This window comes from Perca fluviatilis, chromosome 23 (genome assembly GCF_010015445.1).
Source record: "Perca fluviatilis chromosome 23, GENO_Pfluv_1.0, whole genome shotgun sequence".
NCBI lineage: Eukaryota > Metazoa > Chordata > Actinopteri > Perciformes > Percidae > Perca > Perca fluviatilis.
Genome location: NC_053134.1, coordinates 20,072,129 through 20,096,673, shown reverse-complemented (window position 1 = coordinate 20,096,673; position 24,545 = coordinate 20,072,129). Strand labels below are relative to the sequence as shown.

Here is a 24,545-nt window from a genome sequence, read left to right as displayed (position 1 = left end):
AACCCAGCTTGACATGTTCAGTTTACTAGAAGCACTGGTGGCAACTAGGTATCGTGAAAAGGGTAAAAAAAAACTGTGATTTTATGAGCAAGTGTTTGAAAAACCTCTAAGTAACACAACGTCTACAATGATGACGTGAACATTTCCTTTTAAACTCTGCGATGTTTACTGTAGCTGCAGTGTAAACAAGGCCATTTTTTAAAAAGCTACAATACCCAGGTTCTTCATGGTGAGAAAAAAAATAAATGTACTTCACCTTTTCCCCAGCTGCTCTTTGTACACAGAGCGTCACCTTCATGTGTGTAATCACAGTGAAGATCTCTCTCTAAGGTGTGGTTGCAACAGCATCTCGGCCCTCATCGGTCTCACAGATGGCTCTCAATGAATAGCGCTGTGATGCTATTGTTAGAGCTAAATTAAAGGGATGAATGCGGTGTTAAAATGCTCACGCCCTTCCCGTTCTAACCCCACAACTGCGATCTTCTGTCCTTTTGCATCTCCAGAGATGTGAAATCAAAGACTCCCTGGTGTCCCATTTTTGCAGAGGCGCGGGGCCCTGAGGAGAATGACTCTCTCGTCTCTCTCTCTGCCATTGTGTGGTCATGGAGCTTGTCCAAAGTGGAGGGGAGTTGGTCTAACCTTTACTGTCGTTCAAAGTGAACTTGATACATACAGTGACTTGTGTTCAAAAGGACATCCATTTTCCTAGTGCGAAGGCAAAGTGTATTCAAGCAGAGGATCATTAAAAAAGCCGAAGGCTTTTCAGAGGGTGAGCGAACAACTTTGAGCTTGAAGTGAGTGAGTCAGCAATGCAAAAAACTGGCTGCATGACAATTACCAGTATTTGTCAAGCTCCAAAAACAGCTTGTTCGTCACAGCTCCCACGGTTAGCTTCAACTTGTGCTTGTTTTTGTTTTTTGTTGTTGTTGGTTCTCTTTCTCGATGCAGTTTGGCTACAATTACCATATGTTGTTGTGATCCTCTGGACTGTTCCTCTCCACAAACTTTTAATTTTAAAGAAGTGATTTAGTTTTAAAACTCAAACTGCTGAAATAAAGTGAATTGCTAATCAATCCATTCAATAGCATTTACCAGCGTAATTAAGTTACATGAAAATAATTAAAAAAAAATCTATGATGTGCTTATACCATCGCCTGTGGTAAACTTCATTTCCCAGTGATGGAGTTACTCGGAGGACAGAAATAATTTCATTATGAGAGTCAAAACTCAGTGGAGCTCAGTGCAGTTATTATCAAAAGAAAAGTGGAGGACTCACAGTACAGACTCTTATTGGCTAACAACAGCAGACCATCCAATTCTTTTTCAAACTTGCAGTCTTCAGACTCAACCGACCAAGTGACATCACTTGAGGCAATTTATCATATTTCAAAACAAATATTCATCATCACAAAAGGCAACTTTAGGCAACTTATATGCAGTATAAGTGTTCTGAGACCATGGTCCATGGTGATAATTCACTATAAATAACAATAAATTGAGTAGTAATCCTGAACACACACAACTTCCTCGGGTACAGATTTTCAGTCGTTTCTCCACAAAGACATTAAATGCCTAAGACAGTGAAAAATTATGATTTTTATTGTTAACATTATAGGGCTGTACCGAATACCAGTTTTTGATTTTCGAAGCTTCGGTGCTTTTCAACAGCGAATATTCGAAGCTTCGGTGGCGGCCGCAGCGGCGGGAGGAACCAACATTTCCAAACCGCACCTGAAGGCAGCTTTTTTTCCACGGTAAAAGAGACAAGCGAGATGAAGCAACTGCTTTGTTGTTGCAGGACACAGTCCCCTGTTGCTACAGTAGGCTACGTTTTTACTGTTAGTCATTAACTGCCGTAGCCTATTCGCAAGTCACGTTATTTTCCATGAAAATTAAGTGCACATTTTTATCACGTGTAAATGGCGGATAAAAGCAGCTTGTTTTACTTACAGAACTCAGGTGATTTCTCATGCTTGATGTGCTGTTGTGGTAGGCCAGTTTCAAATTGCATATTTGACACTTTGCCTTTGTCTTGTCCTCACTTAATTTAAAGTTCTCCCACACAGATGAAGTCTTCGGCATTTTTGTCTTCTTTTCGCTGAATCGTGACGGTAATGGCGTTCAACTCATGGGCGTTTTAACTGGGGCATGTGACGTGACATCCCAGTAAAATCTCAAAGTCTCCTATATTTCACAGTAGATTAATTTAGATTGATAATAACGGGTAAAAAGGATAATACATTTTGTTTCTATTATTTTATTTTCCACAATGTCAAAGCAACGCAGCTTAACCCAAAATACAAGCTCAGGCATGCACTTCTGTCCATGCAAACTGCACTGTTCTGCGCTCTAGCCAGAGAATACTCCTGTTGCAGGAACACTTTAGTAGTCCAAGAAGAAGCAAATATATTTATTAAGTATAACGAGGTTGGGTTGTCCATCCTATTAAAATGGCTAGGCTATATAAGAAAATTGTAAAAGAGAGTATTATATATCGAACATATTCAAGCGCGAATGAGAACCGTTTGGAGGGGGATGCCAGGTTGTGCAAAAAAAACAAAACAACAACGAATATTTGAATGTCAAATTTTCAAATCGAACACCAACCCACCGAACGAATATTCGGGTCCAGCCCTATAACATTAGCGTGTCAGCAAACAACTCTCTATTATCAGTCTCCACCAACTCCTTATATTAAAATATTTGGCTCTTCAGCAGCTAAATGACCCACTTTGTTTAGTAACTAGTTGCCAACTTTGTCTGTCTGCAGTTTGGTGCTGAACAGGTAGTGTACAATATGTCTAAGTAATTTCTAATCATAGTTAATATGATTTAAACAATTTAAAATGTAACTATCAGTATCATACATGTCTTTAATTATACATGTATATGTAAGACAATCCAAATTCCAGTGCTCTGGAAGTTACAATGCTCTGTTCAATCTGTCTGAACAATGCAAAGATTGTCATTGTTTTAGGAAACAATACCAGCAAAACTAATTACACTGCTCATGATTGTAGGAAGTCCCTCAGCATTAGAGATTTATAGAGTAACACACTGCGCCTGATGGCTTAATTGCAGTTTGATTTATTATGAGAACTTGGCTTGAGGCGGCAAATCTGATCTTGCAGCTAAAATGCCATTTTGCGACGCAGAGAATGTGTTTATTGCACAACAAATTTGAATGGTAGGCGGTCTGCCAGCCTAAAACTGGACGCTGCTCACACTTAAATTAAAAAGATTAATTTTCACAGCAACTCAAGTGGCCATGCGTTTGTTCTTTTTTATTGGACGAGTTGTGCTATCAGATGTAAATTGGTAAGTGCAGGATCATACAAAACCCCTCAGCGCCCAAGGGTTGTTCATTTAAAACATGCAATTTGTTTACAAAGATAGGCCTAATTATTAATTATCCCATAGCTAATGGCTATTAAAGCATGGCAGAAAATGGAAAGCTGGTTTAATATTCTGAGAGGAGAAGTTGTTCTTAATATGCCCCACATCTCCTTAATTCCAATGGTGTATAATAACCAGAAACCTGCAAACCTTAGTCACTAATGAGTTTACAGGCATGGAGAAGAAAAGGGATCAGTCGTGTGTTGATAATTAGCAAACTGTAATATGATCAGGAGAACAAGAGAGGGTGTGAGATTTCTTGTTATTTTCTGATCAGTGTGAACGGTAAAAAGCTGTATCAAGTTGCATTTTTTTCCAATTCCCATCTGGGTCACATGGATAATCAAATTGCTGAGGCATGGCTAAGCAGCACGGAAAGCAATGACTCAACAAAGCAAAGTGAAGCAGATAGCTAATTGCTTTATTGATCGTTTGCTAAGCCCCTTCCCCTTTAGTTACCGTTGCTACAGATGTAGCAATTGTCACATGGCTCCGATGCAGTTTATAATGATAATGGTGGCAGATGTACCACTCAAATGATTTCAAACCGAGGTAGACAAAAGCAGGTCTCATTTCTAGCAGGTGAGTATTTGCCAAATGAGATGACAACTGTCGCCGGCAGATTTTTATCAGCTGTAGATAGCTAGCTAATTAAGCATTAGCTCTGTAAGTTGGTTAAAAACCAAAATCTTTACAGCTGACTCGTAAGCCGTAAGGATAATCTTAAAAAAGGGTCTAACCCCCACATTGGCTGGGGTTGCTGGAGTGTAGCATTACAAACTGCTAACGTTACCCTAAACTTAGATAGCATCCAGACCGACTTCAACACAGTGGGGAATTCTACACAGTGGATGTACCAGAAATGACCAGGATCTTTGGCCTCAAGTAAAGCTCAGTTACTACAGTTGGTAGTAAGCTAAATTAGCAGGACATGCTAACAAATGTAGCAAATTACAGCAAATAAAGACACTGGTTAAGCCATTCCTTACACAAAGCTAAATTGCCCTGCACCCCATCTCACACAAAGTGAAATATTTTATCCCGATTGGCCCAGACAGGGACGCCATGAATCGTGGGAGATGACATGTTTACGTTTGCCTTGTGTTATTGTTACTGTACTCACTTTAGACTTCCCACATCCCTTCTTAAAGGGTATTGGTTAAATCCTAGAATAAATATGAATGGAGCCTGATTGGCGAGCTGTAATCTGATCTGGAAAGGGGAAGAGATGATAAGATGTCTGACTTGATCTCATTTATATATGGCAGTAGAAAGAGTTTGAATACTTCCACCGGCACCATGGGGACTCCTAAAAATTTCTGTATAGTGAAAAATCGGGTTTACGTCTATCCAGCAGCTCCAAAGAGGCTTAGTGTTGGTGGTTAGAGATGCAGACGTACCCCAGGGAGAGACCGGTGGTGAAAGGAACTCTGGGAAAGCTCAGAGACTGGAACAGTGACCTGACCTCCTGTTCAGGAAGTGGTTTGGTTACTTAGCTAATGTGTTTGCCCATTTCTTGAATAAGGGCCATCACTTCTCTGTGCGTGTGAAGAAACACTTCCATACTACAATGTATATTTACACAGAAACTAAACTCTAACTGAGCTTCCAATAATTCAGACAGACAAATATGTAAAAGTGTGTTTCCATCTGCTTTATCTTGCAAGAAATAATGGAAAAAAAGAATGCCCTGCTGCCAGCGTTCCAACAGATTTATCACAGTAATTTAAAGTGACTGTATCTGTCACATTAATAAAAAAAAGTTGAATAAATCTGTATGAACCCTGGAAGCAACCTTCTCCTGTTTCTGTCCTTTGGTTCACATCATGTTGATTAGTAACTGGATGTTGCATTCTTTAATTAAAGCCAATAAAAGTGAAGCTCTGATTTTCGCCCCAGATAACATCCTCCACTAACATCCTCCAACCCCTCGGTTCATTGGTCGCCAACCTCGACGCCACTTTTGACTCCTGCTTAGACTGCTCTTTACTCCTGCCTAAGCCAAGACACTGTTAAACTCTGCAGCAAGACTACTCACTAAGACCTCATATCGCTCTAACATCACCCCAGTTCTGATGCGTCTTCACTGGCTTCCGATTAGGATTCAATACAAGATTATCCTCCTCATCGAAAGTATATGGCTTTGAGTGCTCTTGCTTCAGAGTATATTAGTGAACTACTAATGCTGTACACCTCCGCTAGGCCACTCTGGTCCTCTGAACAAGGCCTGCTAGATGTACTTCGTACAAGACTGAAAACACGAGGGGACTTTGCGTTTGCGGTCCTGGGTCTCAGGCTGTGGAACAGTGTCTCCCTGGAACTCAGGTCAGCAAACTCTCTTGAGTGTTTTAGAGCTCAGCTGAAGATCTCTCGCTTTTCGAAATGGTTTTGTGCTTGAGTTATGTGCTCTATTTTGAGCAATGATGCCTCTTATTGTCTGTGTAATGTTTGTTTTCTACTCATCTTTTGTTCTTTCAACCTTTTATCTTTTGTAAAGCACTCTAACCTAGGTTTTTAAAAGTTGCTATAGAAATGAAACTACGTACTTACTTACTTGTTTCCCTCAATAAACTTAAGTGGAAGAGATTTAGTCAAGTACCTTGGGTAAATGCTAAAGCTATACAGATTAGGGATGGACCGAATATTCGGCCACCGAAGATTTTCGTCCGAAATACTTTTATCACCGAAACAATACGGCCAAAATGTTGTGATGACGCAAACAGAAACCGCGACCTGCACGTGTGTCAGTACCCGAGCCGTTCCACCTGCAAAGCGTCTCCTAAGCAAAGAGGTTGAGACGGACCACGGAGTGAAAACAATGAAAAGTGCTCTCAGAGTCTGTCAGCACACGTTACAGTGAGATCTATTCGGATCCTCTGCACTTCATCGCGACTGTACTTGATCCGCGTTATAAAGACCATTACTTGGATGCGAAAAAAAGAACGCAATCGAGCAAAATGATCCGGCCGCGATGGATGCGGAGAACCCGCGTGGAAACGGAGACGGAGTGCGCACGGAGCAGCGCCCAGCGCAGGAGGAGATCAGAACGCCGAAAAAAAGACTGGTCTCTCTGCACCAGATGAGGGGCATGCACCCTCGTTGTCTGATATGTTCAGTGAAATCCTGCAAGAAAGTGCCTCAAATAATAATAATAATAATAATAATAATAATAATAATAAGTAAGCTATTCTGTTCTTAGGCTACTATATACTGTATGTGACTATCAGATTGTAGCCATATTTTTTAATTAAACTTTAATATTAATTTATACAATTGCAATGCCTTGATTTTAGTAAAGTTAGTACACAGTCATAGCCATAAATGCAATGGTACTAATAATTGGCATAATTTCTTTCGGTGTTTCGGTTTTCGGTCTTGGTTTCCTCTTTTTCGGTTTCGGCCAAGAATTTTCATTTCAGTGCATCCCTAATATAGATGTTCAGGATTAATGCTCGAGCTGGGATAACACTGGCTGTGCAAAGCCACAGAACTAAAAGTGTCCTAATTTTCTCACTTTCTTTTAACTGCTAAGCGCATTTGCAGGGAATCATCAATAAATAATCAGTGCACAAAGTGGCGCAATCTATAAGCCTGCCTCAGCATCTCTGCTAATAAGTGGTGAGGATATTGATTAGAGATGAGGGCGTGCTACAAAAAGTAATTGCATTATTATTTAAGATAGTAATGAGTCTCTCAATCTCAAGCTATTTGACATAATTGGAACAAAAATGTCAATTGTGTTTTGCAGTGTAAAGAATAAGGAGAAGGGGATTTTAATGGCATAGATTGAATGGCGGAAGACTCCTGTTAACATAATTTTTCAAAAATCCTTTACAAGCATTCAGTGCCCCATTGCAAGTGGAAATTGTAGCTTCTTGTCTGCCACAGGACAGCAGGGCAGCGATTGTATGTCTTCGGACAGAGATGCAATGAAACCAGAGAAACAGCTCGTCTGGATAATGATTCACCTCTCATCTATTCACGAGGACAACAGCGTTTCCTGCCAGCAGAGGAGCAAATTTACAACTATTTTGGTGACATCAAGCAGCACATCGTCATAATTAGTCTAAATCAGATGCTACGGGAGATTTCACGTCACTGATGACTTATTTAAATGTCTTGCATTCTTAATATTTCAGAGCTCTCACCAGCTTAATAGAGATTAGGTTATCCATGAAGGCACAGAACATTCAGTCTGCACAGTATGCAACAAGAAAATCAATGTATGAACGCTGCATTGAACAGGGCATTTACCATCAATACTGTCCTACAAAAGGCAGGGAGCAGCTACTACAGCAGCAGTGAAGCTGAGAAAATAAGGCTGACACTGTCCAACCACTATTAGTATTTATATTGGAGTCAACCTAATGCATTAATTTACAATTTAATATATTCCAATATGTAAGGGCTTAGCCACACCAAATTGCATGAATTCCACAATGGTCAAAAGCTACTGAGAGCTGCTCGGTTTTTAATCTGCATCACTGAATTCCCTACTGTCTTATTTATTTTGTATCATATGTTTTAATTTTATGTGGAATAATTAACTGAATAACCAAGATGTCACTTCACTTTTTTTTTTTATTAGAGACAACAGCTAGGAGAAAATCAAGTCAATGTAGCTTTTGATTAACTAAGCTATGAATAGCTATCTCTCACCAGCTAGCTTTCGCTTGACATGCCGTTGTAAGCAATCTTGCTTGAGTCGTCTAGAGCTGGATGTCTTCCTGGCAGATAATGCATTAAGTGCAACACCAAGTTCTGCAGCCACAGATTACATGAGCAGCATCAGCAAAATCTCAAAAGTGCGACTGGCCTGTATGACATGACCTACAGTAAAGGGACGTGAACACAATAAGTACAAAACTTGACCGCAGCTGCACAGCACTGGGAGAGCTCTGCTTGTCCTCCATTAAAGAGGTATTTTTGTGGCTCAAGGGAACCAAAGAGCCGTGGGTGTCCGTCTGATAGCTGTGGGGAATCAATAGAGACGGTTTAATGAGTAACACAGAACATGGCCATGGGCGCCGCTAATTGCTCTTGCTTTGTTTGCAATTAGTCCAACATTCTACTGCTAATGTGATTACGTCACTTTGGACAAAAGCAGCTTTTGGCAAACACCTCCCGTGGACGATGTGTTTGACATCAATCTAAAAAACTTGGCACTCCTCCATCCATCCACTCAGAGCAGCCCTGTGTCTGGCCTGGAGAATTTGATAAAGTCGCATCAGTTGTTTCTACTCAGACTTCAGCTGCAGTATTTGAATAGCCCAGATCCAGAAAGCAAGAAGGTATTGACTTAGTCAGCATGCCAAGTATTATACGGCAACAGCTCAGATTAACACAACAGGGCATTTGTCAAGCAGACATACAGTAAGTACGTAGCACACTCTGTTGGAGGCGACACTGCCATGTTGGAGGAGTATCAGGCAGAGGTGGGTAGTAACGAGTTACATTTACTCCGTTACATTTACTTGAGTAAGTTTTTGAAATAATTATACTTCTAGGAGTAGTTTTAAATCACTATACTTGAGTAGATTTGTGAAGAAGAAACTGTACTCTTACTCCGCTACATTAGGCTACAATGAGCTCGTTACTTTTCTTTTTACCTCTTTGGTATTCTACGCCTCATTGTTTGTATTCCCCCGCATACGCCTCATTTTAATGTTTTATTTTGACAGAGAGAGAGAGAGACTTCCGCTAAAGGCTCTACCACGTGACTGTGTTTCACCAATCAAACGTAGTTGTGCATTCTCGTCAGCAGGCAACAAAAAATAGGCGACGCTGATGCGTAAATCAACGCTTATCAATATCAGTTCCCCATCAGTCAGGACCAAGATCTGACCATAATTACACTTGTCCTTTCCATAAACTGCCGTTGCTTTAGCCTATGATATCAGTTGCAATCCTGGCAGTGGAAGCGATCGTGAGAGCAAATAAAAAATATAAAAACATAATTCAAACCGATGTGCGCATTACACACGGCTCAAGAAGCCGACAAATAGCCGATATGTAATTCCCTCCCATTCAAATCTATATATTTCATAAATATACCCATCAGGGAATGTTCACGGCGTTGTCGGTCTCTAAATGTTTTAACTTTTATGAGCGCACTTCTCTCTCCCTCTCCCTCTCCCCCCCCCCTCTCTCTCTGCGCACCGAGCTCCGCCTGATCTTCTAAAGAACGATGGACACCGTTACTTACTTACTATTTTTTATGTATTATTATTTTATTGATTTTATTTTTTAAGTACTTGAATTTACCTGGATTATTTTAATTTAAGCTATTTTGTAATTAATTAATTTTAATTTATTTTATTGATTGGATGAACTATAATTTGCCTAAAGATGATTATTTAGTATTTTTGTCCGTCTGATTGAATGCTTGTGTTAAAAAATAAATCAGACGTTACTCAACAGTTACTCAGTACTTGAGTAGTTTTTTCACCGAGTACTTTTTTACTCTTACTCAAGTAATTATTTGGATGACTACTTTTTACTTTTACTTGAGTCATATTATTCTGAAGTAACCGTACTTTTACTTGAGTACAATTTTTGGCTACTCTACCCACTCTGGTAACAGCGGCTTGCCCATTGTGTTGTCCTTGTAGCCACTGGTTATAATGAAGAGGTGGAAGTAGGGGTTATTTCATTTTAAAACATACGTTTCTGTCAGTTGTCAGGTGATGAAATAATAATATTGCAGCGAGCGTTGTCTGCATGGAGTTTTGAAAAGTGTAATAATTACACTTGGGACCGCTTTATCGGCATTGCCCTGACTCAACAAGCTGCAGAGGCGACGTAGTCTCGCTCTGCCTCCACCAAGCTCTGAGTTGAGTTTTCCTGTCTTTATGTATCTTCTGTACTTGTGCTACTGTCACGTTAGGATGTACAATTCTCCGGTAATTGTTACTTGTAGGCACAGTGGCAACTAGTCAGACTGGCTCACACTTTAAAGACCAATTTTGAAATGTTAAATATAGATCTAAAAAAATTATAGCCAGAAACAAAGCTCTCAACAGCTTCCCTACCCAAGGGAAGCATTTGTGTTTAAGGGTTGTCTAGTGCATTTTTTGTGGCTGAGCTTAGAGCACTGTGTTTTATTTTTATTTATTAAGCAATGTATGCAAATCAGATTGTGGCAGAAACAAGTCCTCTGAAACCTCAATGCTGGAGCAAAGAATGTCTGTTACCAATTGTAGGGGATACAATTTTAATCAAAAGTAATCCTTCAATTGAATCAAAAGAAGAAGAAAAAAAAAAAGAAAAAACAGAACTGCTGCTATGAGGTTTCCACAGCAATATGTATGACCGTGACAGGTGCAAAGAGGTTTTTTATACCAGCGCCGTTATCAGCTTTCCGCTCACTGCACAGTCAGTGAATCGCCTGCCTTCAGCTTGGTGATACAGAGCACATTATGCCCTCTGCAAACCTGTAGAGAATCTGGGCCACAATGTCCATATTGACGCACGTTAACAAAGGCTCCTCTCTTCCATGTGTACATTTCTTCTAGCAGCAGTGAAAAGCAGGAGATACAGTTACCTCTAATGAGGAAAAGACTTCACACCCCATTGGTTGTTCTGACCACCTGGAATCCAGGCCACTATAGCAGAAACAACACGACATAACCTCAGTCAGTGGGAAATTCAGTCAGCAACATGAGAAGTAAATGTGCCAAGAGAAGAAACGTGCATGTCACCCCGCCTTCTCAGCAGCATGACAAATTATCTGCTGCTGTTCTGCTTTAAGTGCATTCAGGGAATAATTGAAAGTTGCATGTCACACTCTTCCTTTGCCTGAAAACACATTAAGTGTGTTTGGAAAGAGACGGAAATGTGGTACACTTCAGAAGAAAAACAACTAAAACAGGATTACAACAGGCTGTTTCAAAGGGGAAAGCTATTACTGCCAGTCTCTGTGTACTTCTGTATTACGTCTAGGGATGTAACGATTACCGGTTTAACGGTAAACACGTTGATAACAATTACAGTTTTCATTTAAAATATCATTATTATCACAGTGGATTACCACGGTGTGGAAACCGCGTGTTTCCAGCTTCCTCCGAGTCTCCTGAAGTTGCCGAGCGGGCGCACTGCGTAGCCTACAGTGCGTTTCTTGAAGTTGGAATCATGGGGGGAAGGAGGAGATGACAGTGCTCAGCACATTTATCAGCCTTGTAAAAAAGGCCATAGTAACACTTGCTCTCTCTCCTGAGATGATTGACCAATCAGTGACGAGAGTCATCGCTTTGATCTCCTGCCAATCACTCGCGCTCGGACAGGAGATGGGGACAGATACAGCAGCTGTGAACTGACTTTTTTCTTTATCATTCCTTTCCCGTTTTCAGACTTGTTGAAGTATTGTGTGTAGCCCAGAACGTAAGTTAAAACTATTACGTACGTTCAAGTTCTAACCGGACACCCTACAGCGGTTTTTACAAGCCTATTGCCATATTTTTGTAATATAATAAACACTGTTACACTTTTTGAAACTATTTCAGCTTGTGTAGGCCTATCAGTGCTTTCTGAACATATTGAACACACTTTTAAAAATACCACGATAATACCGAAAACAGTGACAATTTTGGTTACTATAACCGTGAGGTTACATTTTCATACCGTTACATCCCTAATTACATCTATTCACAAACTCATGACAAACTGATGTTACATTGTAAAGTAAAAGAAATGGGTTTGGCTTGTAAAAATGTGTCTTCACACATGTGAAAGACAAATTGAAACATTTGAGCACCAGGCTCTCAATAATCATCAGACACTGCCCTGAGCTCAAAGGCTGGACTTGAGTTCTTCAGGAGCGAAATGAAACGTGACAGTGACACTCGGCTTACATAATAGGTTTTCTTCCCGTTCCTTGTCGTGGCTAATTATGAGTGGAAAAAAGGCCTGGAAAAGATGGGTCGGTGTTTTTTCCAAGTTCAAAAAGGCAAAGCTCTTGCCCCATTGTCTCTTTGCTACAAGCAGCGGCTCAGTAACTTGACATGAGGACACAGATACACGCCTGGACTCAAGTGGATCATAGGGAGTCACTCAGGCACATGACAGCTCCCGCAGAGAAACAGATTGAAGGTGTGAACAACCTTTACGGGTCTGCAAACGTCTAGGAAGGACGATGTTTTCAGAAGAAAAACACACTGCCACGACTGTTTTTTTTATTAAAAGTCAGACCCTGGATTAAACACAAACAGTATGCTTTCGACAGGAAGTTCGGAGCTTTCACCGTAGCCTACGTAAGTGGTCTGATGTTTATACGTGCTCTGGTGTGTGCGTCGAGCCGGCGGTGTGTGTGTGTGTGTGTGTGTGTGTGTTGGGAGTGAGAGAGTGACGGTGATTACCGGTAGCTTCAGAGCGAGTAGCGACTCTAGAGTCATAGTGAGAGGAACAAAGTGTCTCCCCTGTTCTTTCTGACCACGGTGAGACATCTGTAGCAGGAAAAGTTAACCCTCTCCTTGATTTCATGTTGTTTATGGAGAAGGAGAACCAGGAAATGAGTCGGGGGAAATGCAACGCTACCAAGCTACGGCCGAGCAACGTGCGTCGCCGCGACGTGTAGTTACATTTTGAAATGTGTGAAAAAGCCTCGGAATCTGAATTGAAAACGTTTACAAGCAAACACATTTACAAAAAATAATGCCCATAACAGGTTCAAATATTAAAGGGAGTCAAGTTCGGAGTCAAAGCCCTAATAAATAGATTACACTGTAGTGCTTGGTTGTACCACGGGATGGTGATAGTATAATAAGCAGCAGAGAAGGCACAGTGGTTTGTGTAGTCCTATTGATACGACAAATCAAATGGAAGAGTGGATCTTGGCTTCTAAATGAAACAGGCGAAGTGCAGCTAGGACAGACAACAAAGTGCGAGCTGTACCACAGACCCGCCACATTTTGATTGGCGAATGAATGTTTTTCTGCAGTTCCTAGACATTCCTCAAGAGTCCATGTTTCAAATGAGTGTTTACAGGTACTTTTTTTCTGGCAAAGAGCACACAGACGGTTTGGTTTGTAGCTCTTCGTGACACACAGGTAATAGCCTCCTAATTCTGTCTGAATGAAGGAAGGAGATCAACATTTCCGGGCAGCAGATTACTTGTTGATGGTAAATCATTAAGAGAGTGAGTCACTGGCCTGCTGGCTGACGCCGTTTTGTTTATTTGCCATAAAGGCTGATGCTGTTAAGAGCAGGCTTACAATCCCATATAAGAGAACCAGCTCATGATGAACTGATCCCGAAGGCTGTTTGCCTTAATGATCTGGAACTGTTCTTGTAACTTGTATTAGCATTTAGATGATAAGTGGTTTGGCTCTTGTTGCCTCTTGCTGGTTATCCACAGCGGAGTAGCTATTGAAGTAGATGTGTTGTCAGTGGATGTGGATTTTAGGACCACAGCCTGATATAATCAGCCCTATTATTAAATTATGGTCATGGACTTGAGTTTTTTTTTTTCTTTTCATGTAGTAAAACCCACACTTACAGTAAGACAATATGCAGTATACAGGGTTCTTGCACTATTTTTAAAGTCAAATTGAATGCTTTTTAAGCCTACCACAAATATAGTTTAAGACTTAAAATTGCTTGAAAAAAATAAATAAAAAAATTGATAGGAAAGAGAATTTGTGTCTTTAATAAGATTGTTAACTAGCTTAATAGCTTAACAATGTCATTATAATCCTTGTGCATCCTCAAAAAAAAATTATATGAGTGGATTAGAAAAGGCAATCTGATTGGTCAACTAGACATGTAGAATGTGCTCAAATCAGCATGACAGCCAATACATCCATGATGACAGCACACCAGGCTCATCACTTAAAATATTACTCCGCCATTTCCATGTCAACATCACAGAATCGAATCAAAAACTATTTTTGAAACATTTACATTCAAAAAAATAAATCCGGAACCACAGTGGAACACATAGAAACTCTCCAACGTGTTTCTATAAAGTGATTTGTTTTAAACGACTCACGCTCTGAAGTTAACGGTTACTGGAATTGTTTGGATCACATCAGCTGTGCCGCTGACAGATCATTATGTTAAAAATAGCTTCTACGTGTGAATTTCGCGGACGTACATGAGCTAAATCCGTTTGTAACGTTAAACGTTGTATAATCGTGTCGGCTTATCGACTGAAGAACCCACAACCCCTCTGCCCTTTGAGTTTCTGACAGCGATACAAAACCACTCGAAGCCGCCAGCTGAGAAGCAGCGAGTGGGGTCTGAAATTTTTGTTTGGCTTCGTTGAAACAACGCAGGCATTAGCTGCCGCTGTGTACTGTTTGTTTTACCAAGCTTATTTGAAATTCAAGGGCTAACACTCCCATGGTCCCTACGTCTTACGGCATAAATTACGCCTCGTTGTTTCCTGCCTACTCCAACCACCCCCGAAACCTATTCTCGTCCACAGTCACTAGCTAACTAACATAAAACTCCTGAAAATGCTGCAAGGCCTCATCTCTAAAAGACTACGAATGGTTACGAAGGTGAAGTACCCCAAATAAAACACATACGGTGATTTCTGTCAGGTCCATTAAGTCAAGAACACACATGACAATAAAAATGATTTAGGAATTTTTTTTTGAATAATTGCATTTCAGCTAATAAATTCTGAATAAAATTTTTGGCGGTATGGCTCTGTTCAGGGAGTCCTCTGACCTTTCACGAGCACCATGAAATAGCAGAGAGTCAGAGGACAGAAGCAACATTAGGGAACGCTGACACAGTTTAGGACTGTGTGAGCTGAACTATTCCCCCACATGAACAGAGCAGCAACGATGACATAGAAGCAAATGCCACGTTACACACGACCAGGAGGAGCTGGGGAGGTGGCGGGCGGCAGAGAAGCGAGCAGCAAGCAGGTAGGAGCAAACTGAATCTGCTTTAAATAGGGCGCCCTGTTTGAGTGTAGCCATTAAGCAGCGAGGGGTGTTGATCAGCTGATGCGCTACTCCAGATCAACTGATGCAGCTCAGCTGGAGCTGATAAGACCGTGTTGTTGGCCAATAGCGTTAGCAGCGTCTTGACTACCTGGCCTGCCAGAACTGACGCTGACGCTCAGTTTACGGTAGACCATCGTGACCATCAGCGACAAATTACCCCATCATCTTAAAAACACGGTCAGCAAATTAAATAACAGCAAATTTAAGACATTTTATGACCTTAATTTCACAAAATTTAATTTCATACATTTTAAGACTTTTTAAGGACCCGCGGGAACCCTAGGTATAACAAAATCCTATAATTCTAAATAAATTCTATAAAGACTAACCTGCCATTTATTTTCTTGTGCCGTTTTCATATTCTGAACTTTATAATTTGTTGTTCTCTGCAGCTTTGGTGGTGAGATTTCTGACCAGACGCTTCATCTGGGAGTACGACCCGACACTCGGTAAGATGACATATCTGTTTCTATTAACCAGTGTTAATATGACCACTGGTACTAACAATACTATTGCTGCTGCTGTCCCCTTTTCTGTGACTACAGCAATGATAACTACAGCATTGCTGCTGTTGCCATCAATACTACTGTATGTACCACTACTACTGCTGCTGAAACAACTACTGCTACTAGACCTGCCATTGCTCTCTCTCTCTCTCTCTCTCTCTCTCTCTCTCTCTCTCTCTCTCTCTCTCTCTCAACATGTTGTATCCTTGTCAGAGTCAAAGTAATAGTTTGACATTTTGAGAATTACTAGCCTTCCTGCTGACAGTTAGATGAGAAGATAGATGCGACTTATGTCTACTAAATATGAAGCTAACGCCGGCAGCCAGTTTAGCATAAAGACTGGAAGCAGGGGCAAAGGGCCGGATTGGCCTACTAGTGGGAAGGTTGGTGGTTTGATCCCTTGCCACAGCGTATGAATGTGGCTGAATGGTTCCTGTACTACGTTAAAGTGCTTTGAGTAGTCGTTAAGACTAGAAAAGCGCTATATACAGTAAATACAATCCATTTACATTTATACTTTGTTTTCTGTAAAAAAAGTGTAAAAATGTCAATTGGTGGTTTCTGGAAAGATATGGGTTGGAACTTTGTAAAGTGGTTGGCTGATCCGGATCGTAACATTAGCATACAGATGTTTGAGTGGTATTAATGTCATCTAATTCTTGCCAAGAGGGTGAACAAGCATGTTTCCCAAAATGTTAAACTTTTCCTTTACAGATTTATATACAAATACCTATTCTCTAAAAGAAGTTTTTGCTATACCAAAAGGTGTAAAAATAAGATTAAAAATAACCCAATTGCATAGAAAATAGGAGAAATTAAGTCAATTCAATTAAGTCAATTATGCAGTAAATTAAATTAATTTTGGTTATTTTAAAAAGCACACAAGTGATGCAATCAGATTTAATGCAGAATAGGTTTCATTCTGCTCTCATCAGAGCAATATAAAATTGGCCTTTTAACACACTGATGCAGATTGAGCGAATTCCCTGCACTGTAATTACAGGGCATAAAGACATGAGGTTTTTCTGGCTGTACACATCAGGTCAGAGCCTCAGGATTACTCACATGGTGCCCTCTCCAATACCGTATCTATTTTTAGTGACATAAGGTGCAGCATCTCAGCAGAGTGCAATTACCACATTTGGGAGCATTTCCCTTTTTTAAGTCAATCACCTCTTCATGTAACAATATGATGATCGCAATCTTATAGCCATTGTGCCCTCTGCTTCACATAACAACATGTGCCTTGCGGGTTGTTGAGGTGCTTTTAGCTGCAAGGGTGACAAAACAGGAAAACTTATTTTCCAGGTATTGAATGACTTGTTTTTGTTCGTCAGAGTAAAACTTTAGGGCAGAACACAGGTACCGGTTATTAACCTGTTATTAGAAATGGATTCATTTTCTTACCTCAAGATATAGTACAGCAATAATACCCTGGATAGCTTTGTTGTAATGTAGTGTATTGGTAATGTGTGTACCAGCTTCATACGACATGTGTACTGTATTAAAGCATAACTCTCGCCAAAATGCCACCTAGGGTCTTTTTGTGAATGTACCCGAGTCAAACTTTCATTTAAAAGCATATTTAGGACGGAAGCGCCACTTTTAAGATTTACCGTATTCTCGTTTTCGGTTAAATGGCCTTTTGAATGGGAGTGCTAGGGGCACTACTATGCCATTACCTGTTTTCATACAAAATTGTAGTTTGCTAAATATGTCACATTTTTTTAGTTCTTCCATAACATTGCACTTTAGATGTGGGTGAATTTCCCACACCAGGAGTAATGTATATAGTTCTATTTTATAGTGATCAATTATCTATTCAAAAAATGTTCTATGCAAAATGTAAAATTAAAGAAAAGATAGAAAATAAATATTTGTATGTGTTGTAAAGTGGTTAGAAAAATCTGACTCGGCTAAAATCGGTATCGGCTGGTCAAACTCCATGAAACATCTGAATCTGCCTAGGAAATTGTAATCGGTGCATCTCTATTTAAAACACTAAGAAGGCTCGACACAACATGAAACTTTGCTCGAAGTATCACCAGGGGCTCTACACATGGACTTGAGCATTGAGAACATGGTTTGTGTACACAGAGTTTACTAAAAAGAAAGGTTTTGAACAACTCACTCTAGCTGTTGGTTTTTCCGCTCTCCGCCATCTTGCCAGTCAAAAAGAGTCGATCTCCAAATGCAACATAACAGGGAGGAGAGTAAAGATGGAAAGCTCCTAAAGCTTAGTTCCATATAAATGCACAGCTAATTTGTTGTTTTGTCGTTCGTGAAAAACAATATTAACCTTGTAGTTGAAAAAGGAGCCTCATATAAGAATGACATTTTCTCTTATGAAGTCCGTTCATTCACATTCGGAGATTGACTCTTTTTGACTGAGCCCCTGGTGATACTTCAAGCAAAGTTTCATGTTGTGTCGAGCCTTCTTAGGGTTTTAAAAATAGCAAATTTGATGCGATCATAGTAGTGCACCTAGCACTCCCATTCAAAAGGCCATTTGACTGAAAACGAGAATACGGTAAATCTTAAAAAGTGGCGCTTCTGTCCTAATTATGCTTTTAAAACGAAAGTTTGACTCGGGTACATTCACAAAAAGACCCTAGGTTGCATTTTGGCGAGAGTTGCGCTTTAACTTCAAGTAGTGCACATGGTTAATAATAATAATAATAATAAACAAAAAAAAGCAGAGAAGAGCGATAACTGCCTCCCTGATTACCACAAGAGTTGGCATCCCAACCAAGAAAGCACAGCTTGAGGTGCATAACGGGAATAAAAGCACAGTTGGAGGGTGTCTGTGACCAATCAGACAGCCTGGCTGAAATTACCCATGAAGTGGTCGACACATTATTAAAACCCTATTATGGGCAAATCACACAGGTGGGGCTTATGCGTGCAGAGCGCTGGTCGTAAAAACGCAAAATTACTGTCAAATGTGGGCTGCACTTCATCAATTTCAATATGCCTTCCAGGGTCTACAGCTCACCAATCATCTCCATTTATTATCTACCTATTCATTGCGATCAGGGTCAAAAGCAAGCTCAATTGTTTTTTTTCTACAATGTGGAATCACTGGTGTTCCCAGGCCTGCTGGAAAATGTAGTCCTTTCAATGCAGGGCTAGGCAATTATGTGCCATGGAGGGTTTTGTGGAGTTTCACCAAAAGCAAAGACCATGCCAGATTTGAGTCAGATTAGCACACATTCATCTGTACTTTGCACACAATTTGCCCATCGTTACTCCAGCATGTCCTGGGTCTGCTTTGGCAGAGTTGTCTCTAAACTAATGTCAAGCACCCAAAGCACATCAGCTGGCCCAAGTAAATGTGAAGTTCCTCCTACTATAGACTGCTGAGCCCCTTAAAAATTATAGAACATGGACAACACAATCCTTTCCAGAAAACATTCATACATGTTGAAGGGAAACGGGAAGCAAGGACAAACCGTAAAGTCTCTGTTGTGAGAAATTCAAGACACTCTTGCTGTGTCCTTGAACCAGACACTACACTCACAAAATCACACAAAAGGGGGAAATGATAAAAGCAAGTCAGGTGTATTGATTATTGTTAGAAGTCTGCTACTTTCCAGGAAGAAGAGACATCTGACACCGTGTCTTCATTATTACTGGTAGTTAGAGAGGCTGAATGAGCTGCGTGCCAAGTGACCCAAAACAACTAACAGTTTGCTCTAAAGTCGCCAACTATATTGAAATCTATTCAGAAAGTGAAATACAAATTCTACAAACTGTTAGGGTCTTAGTAGCAACTTTATTTTTCTTCTAATGTGCGTCTTGGTGGCAACTTTAAAATTGATACTTTCTTTCAAAAACATATTAAGACTAAGTTATGCCTCAACACCAAATTTGCATTTCCGGGCTCTAGTGATAGTGCCAAGATAGGAGCTAGTCCAAATCCAAACAAATCCAGGAATCAAATATTCTTTTAGACACCTGTGGGTGACTTAGCTGATGCTACATCAACAAAGAAGGATCATAATGTGGTAAACTGTGGGATTCGGCCTGTTTCAATGATGCAAAAATACATGAATATGTGCATAAGTAGTAATGATTAGACTTGTGCTAAAACATCTGCAGACTTTGTTACAAGATGACCAGTTGGATCTCTAACACAGTAGCTGTTCAGAATGCAGATGGCCATAATATATTGAGTTATAAATTTCTGTCTCTGCACACCATACAGTTACAGAACCTAATCTCCCTTGGCACACAGAAATGAACTCCGCTACTTGTACTGTAGTTTGGCATCACAACCAGTGCTTAATATTGTATCACATGGTGAAGAGGGAATTTCTGGTATGAACATTTTGGAAATAAAGTACTGTAAAGCATGTGTAAGAGCAGAACGATTTTACGAGCTATATCAACAAACTGCATTCTGTTTCCAGTTTCGACACTTTGAGTCTGGCGTGACACATTCTCCTTCTTCCTTCTGCCAAAACAGCCCTCAGGCATTTAGGGGTTTTAAATTATGAGGGAAGAATTGCTTGCTGCCAGGAAAATTACTGCTTTTGTTTCTCTCAAAGACCATTAGTTGGGATGGTGGGGCTGGTTAATTCATCCCAGCCCTGCCCCATGTCAGTGCATTTAGCAACAAATGCACAGAAAGGTGGACGTGGACAGATTAGGTGCTGTTTGCAGCTGGTAGAGTGATGACTCCTGAAATAGTCTGTCCCACGGGTCACTGTGTTAGACTCTGGTTCTCCTCCTCACAGATGCTCCTCATGCCTCCAGCCAAACAGCTATAAATCCCCACTCTACTTCCACCTCTGGCTCTCTGTGACATTTCATTTACGTCACAGGATGCAGTTTATTCCCCGGAGAGGTGAGCACACCTGGGACACAGCAGGATGGACGTGCAGAGACTAGAGCAACAACAAGCTCCAAATCTGCTGTATTAGATATTTTTTCAATGAGAATCTGAACATCTTTTTGACAGGTTCTTAGTAAAATGGTTTGTGTTTTTGAACTTATCGCTGAGCTATTTGACTACATCTGGTACCAATCTATCAATTTAGTCATGAAGGGATAAAGGTCTTTTAAAAGTTTTAGAATTGATCAATTGTTCAGACCAGGATATATCGGGGCAACATAACACTCCCAGCACTGCTTTGTTATCGAGTTCTGATGTGGAAGTAGTATAAGTAGTAAAAGTCTCAATCATTTTTCCTCACAGACAATGTATTCACTCTACATATTTATTACATTTGGGAGCATAAACAGGCAATATAGTGCCTAAAATTCTATGACCAAGGGAATGGTTTAAGCTACATCTAAGCTTTTTATTTTTAACGCGTTTTGAGACAAAAACGATCCCTGTCCACACAAGAATTTTAACTCCAGTAGCAGAACTAAACCCTGTCCATATTAACACATTTGACAACACATATCACGACCATTCACATACACTGGGCATGCGTGTGCAAGTGTAAACAGGAAGCAGATTGTCTGAGGTTAGTTTGCAGTTGAAAATTATGGATGTGTAAGTTGAAAATACAGAAAATACATTGGAGAAAGAACAACAATGGCGAAAAGACCAGGGATTTATTTGCTTGGACCTACAACGAGGTGGAACTGTTACTGAACGGTATGTAAGCTACCTAACCGATAAGACAGACTTGATGTGCGTCGTCATTTCCAAAAGGTCTCCGTGTGCCTGTCCAGACTACAAAGCAACCCCTCATTCTTCAAACCAAAACGCGGTCAGCAGTGTTTCCAAATGTCTCCGTTTCAGGGGCTCGGCCACACTGCAGTATTGTAAACTTAGCAAAAGATATTCAGTTTTAAACCAAAACGGTAGTAATGGGCGATAGAAACGATATGCACTAAACGATACAAAATTGGCCAACAATAGAGATTTTAATTTATATTGCACTATCGCGATAATGCATGTTGATGACACAATCTACCCGCAAAATTTAGAGCCACGAGCTGCAACACATCATCGCCATCTTGAGTAAACGTGGCTGAAAGCGAAACGGAGGGGCTGGTCTATGGCATGGCACTACTGTAAAGAAACTTTTATACTTGAAACATTTTCTTTAGTTGACGTATATGAGCCTTATAATGGAAGTACCTTCTTTATTTAACAAAAATTATTGTACTTTCATTTTGCACTTTATTATGTTTTCATTTGGAGTATCTGTGCACTACACTTGGAAGAATTTTATTTATTTTAAATAGCCATACCTAATCCTGGAAGTATTTCCCTAATTCACAGTATCGGTTCCTTTATTAACAAGACACCAGTTTTCATTTCACTAAGAGAACAAAATATTTAAAACCAAATGAGTTACATTAGGCTGCAGGTAAGAAACGTAATGTTTGAAAATTAAAGTATCCGTGCATCTTTGCCTAATACTGAAAGTATTTTCAGTACAGTGTCTGTTCCTTAACTAAAAAACGACACCAGTTTTTCCCATTCTCTGCATCTTGGTTGGCATTTAAGAACCAAGGACTTAAACTGAGTGTAGAGCCTTTGAGAATGGTTTGCACTAAAGGAAAGAAACCCAATACTTTAAGCTTTTTCTTTGTTAAAGTCTCTGCAACTAGTGCACTTGAATTTTATTTTGCACAATAAAAATACACAATATACAATATATACTGCTAAATACATTTAGCAGTTTGGCTTTCCTTAGGGTCTATGTAACCTGTTCTGAGATGGTTCTATTATAATTTATATATCGTGATATATCATTATCGCAAGAGGAGGCAATGTATATCGAAACATGGAATTTAGGCCATATTGCCCATCCCTACAGAGTAGTGTAGATGTAGCCTTAGTTGCATAGTCATGTTGTATGCGACATGACACATTAAGTTGGAGCTCTTCCGACACTTTACCAATTTAATAATCAGTGCAAGGAATGAGATGTAGTCATTCTAAAGAAAATATGAAAGTCTGGTGAATTTTTCCAATACTGATATCTTGACTTGCGTCTAATATTTTCCCTTCACAAAAACACCATACTGTACATCAAGAACCAGCAGGGCAGGCCGGACATGAGTCACAAGCTGAAAGCAATTGTAAAACTTGATTCATAAAGTCAAAAAGCTTTGAGAAAGTGCTCGCCCTCTGGTTAAGATGACGGCAAAATCTATCAGAATCTCTCTCTTTACAAGAAGGATTTCAGGGGCTTCAGTGCTCTCTGGAAGGTGTTTACACAGATGGGATTTTTACAAGGGGGCAATTCAGGCAGATAACGCCAGTACGGTTCAAGGTAGAATGAAAGGTCACAGCTACAGTTCACACGTGTGTTCCTGTGCCAGGAATAAGAAGCTTTTATCCAGCTTTTTAAACCAGCTAGAGGTGAAGCTCAGGTCATTGCAGGAGTCAGCCTTCATCCTTCTGCTGACAAATTGTAACGTAATGTGCCTTTTAAACAATGCATTGTCTGTCTGAGCCATGCAGAGGGCAGCATGTCTCTCCTTGTTTTGACAACTATTAGCCCAGAAAAACATGGACGTTCGTGAAGTCCATAATTACACATAGGTCTCTGAAGGGAGGTTTTGAAGCCAGGTGCATTTGGTCTGGCTGTATCATTCTAGGAAGCAGTACACACTTGAAGCAAAGGACAAGCAGGCAGGGTGGTTGGCAAAGTTAATATATGTAATCTGTGACCAGGAAAGACTTTGCAGCGAGGTAACCAATGGTGTCATTCAAGCAGAGCACTGAAGTCATGCTTGCATTAGCTAATCAGCTATGTACAGTGCCTTGCGAAAGTATTCGGCCCCCTTGAACGTTTTGACCTTTTGCCACATTTCAGGCCTCAAACATAAAGATATAAAACTGTAATTTTTTGTGAAGAATCAACAACAAGTGGGTCCCAATTATGAAGTGGAACGAAATTCATTGGCTATTTCAAACTTTTTTAACAAATAAAAAACTGAAAAAGTGGGCGTGCAAAATTATTCAGCCCCTTTACTTTCAGTGCAGCAAACTCTCTCCAGAAGTTCAGTGAGGATCTCTGAATGATCCAATGTTGACCTAAATGACTAATGATGATAAATAGAATCCAGCTGTGTGTAATCAAGTCTCCGTATAAATGCACCTGCCCTGTGATAGTCTCAGAGGTCCGTGTAAAGCGCAGAGAGCATCATGAAGAACAAGGAACACACCAGGCAGGTCCGAGATACTATTGCGGAGAAGTTTAAAGCCGGATTTGGATACAAAAAGATTTCCCAAGCTTTAAACATCCCAAGGAGCACTGTGCAAGCGATAATATTGAAATGGAAGGAGTATCAGACCACTACAAATCTACGAAGACCCAGCCGTCCCTCTAAACTTTCAGCTCATACAATGAGAAGACTGATCAGAGATGCAGCCAAGAGGCCCATGATCACTCTGGATGAACTGCAGAGATCTACAGCTGAGGTGGGAGACTCTGTCCATAGGACAACAATCAGTCGTATACTGCACAAATCTGGCCTTTATGGAAGAGTGGCAAGTAGAAAGCCATTTCTTAAAGATATCCATAAAAAGTGTCGTTTAAAGTTTGCCAAAAGCCACCTGGGAGACACACCAAACATGTGGAAGAAGGTGCTGTGGTCAGATGAAACCAAAATCAAACTTTTTGGCAACAATGCAAAACGTTATGTTTGGCGTAAAAGCAACACAGCTCATCACCCTGAACACACCATCCCCACTGTCAAACATGGTGGTGGC

At 40.3% G+C, this 24,545-nt stretch overlaps 1 protein-coding gene across 1 annotated transcript in view; it reads left to right on the top strand.

Annotated features, from left to right (window-relative positions):
• rerg (RAS-like, estrogen-regulated, growth inhibitor) overlaps positions 1-24,545 on the top strand; it is a 55,499-nt gene that overhangs the window by 25,720 nt on the left and 5,234 nt on the right. The window contains 1 exon segment of the mRNA XM_039792445.1: positions 15,743-15,799. Within this exon segment, the coding sequence (XP_039648379.1) occupies positions 15,743-15,799 (57 nt within the window).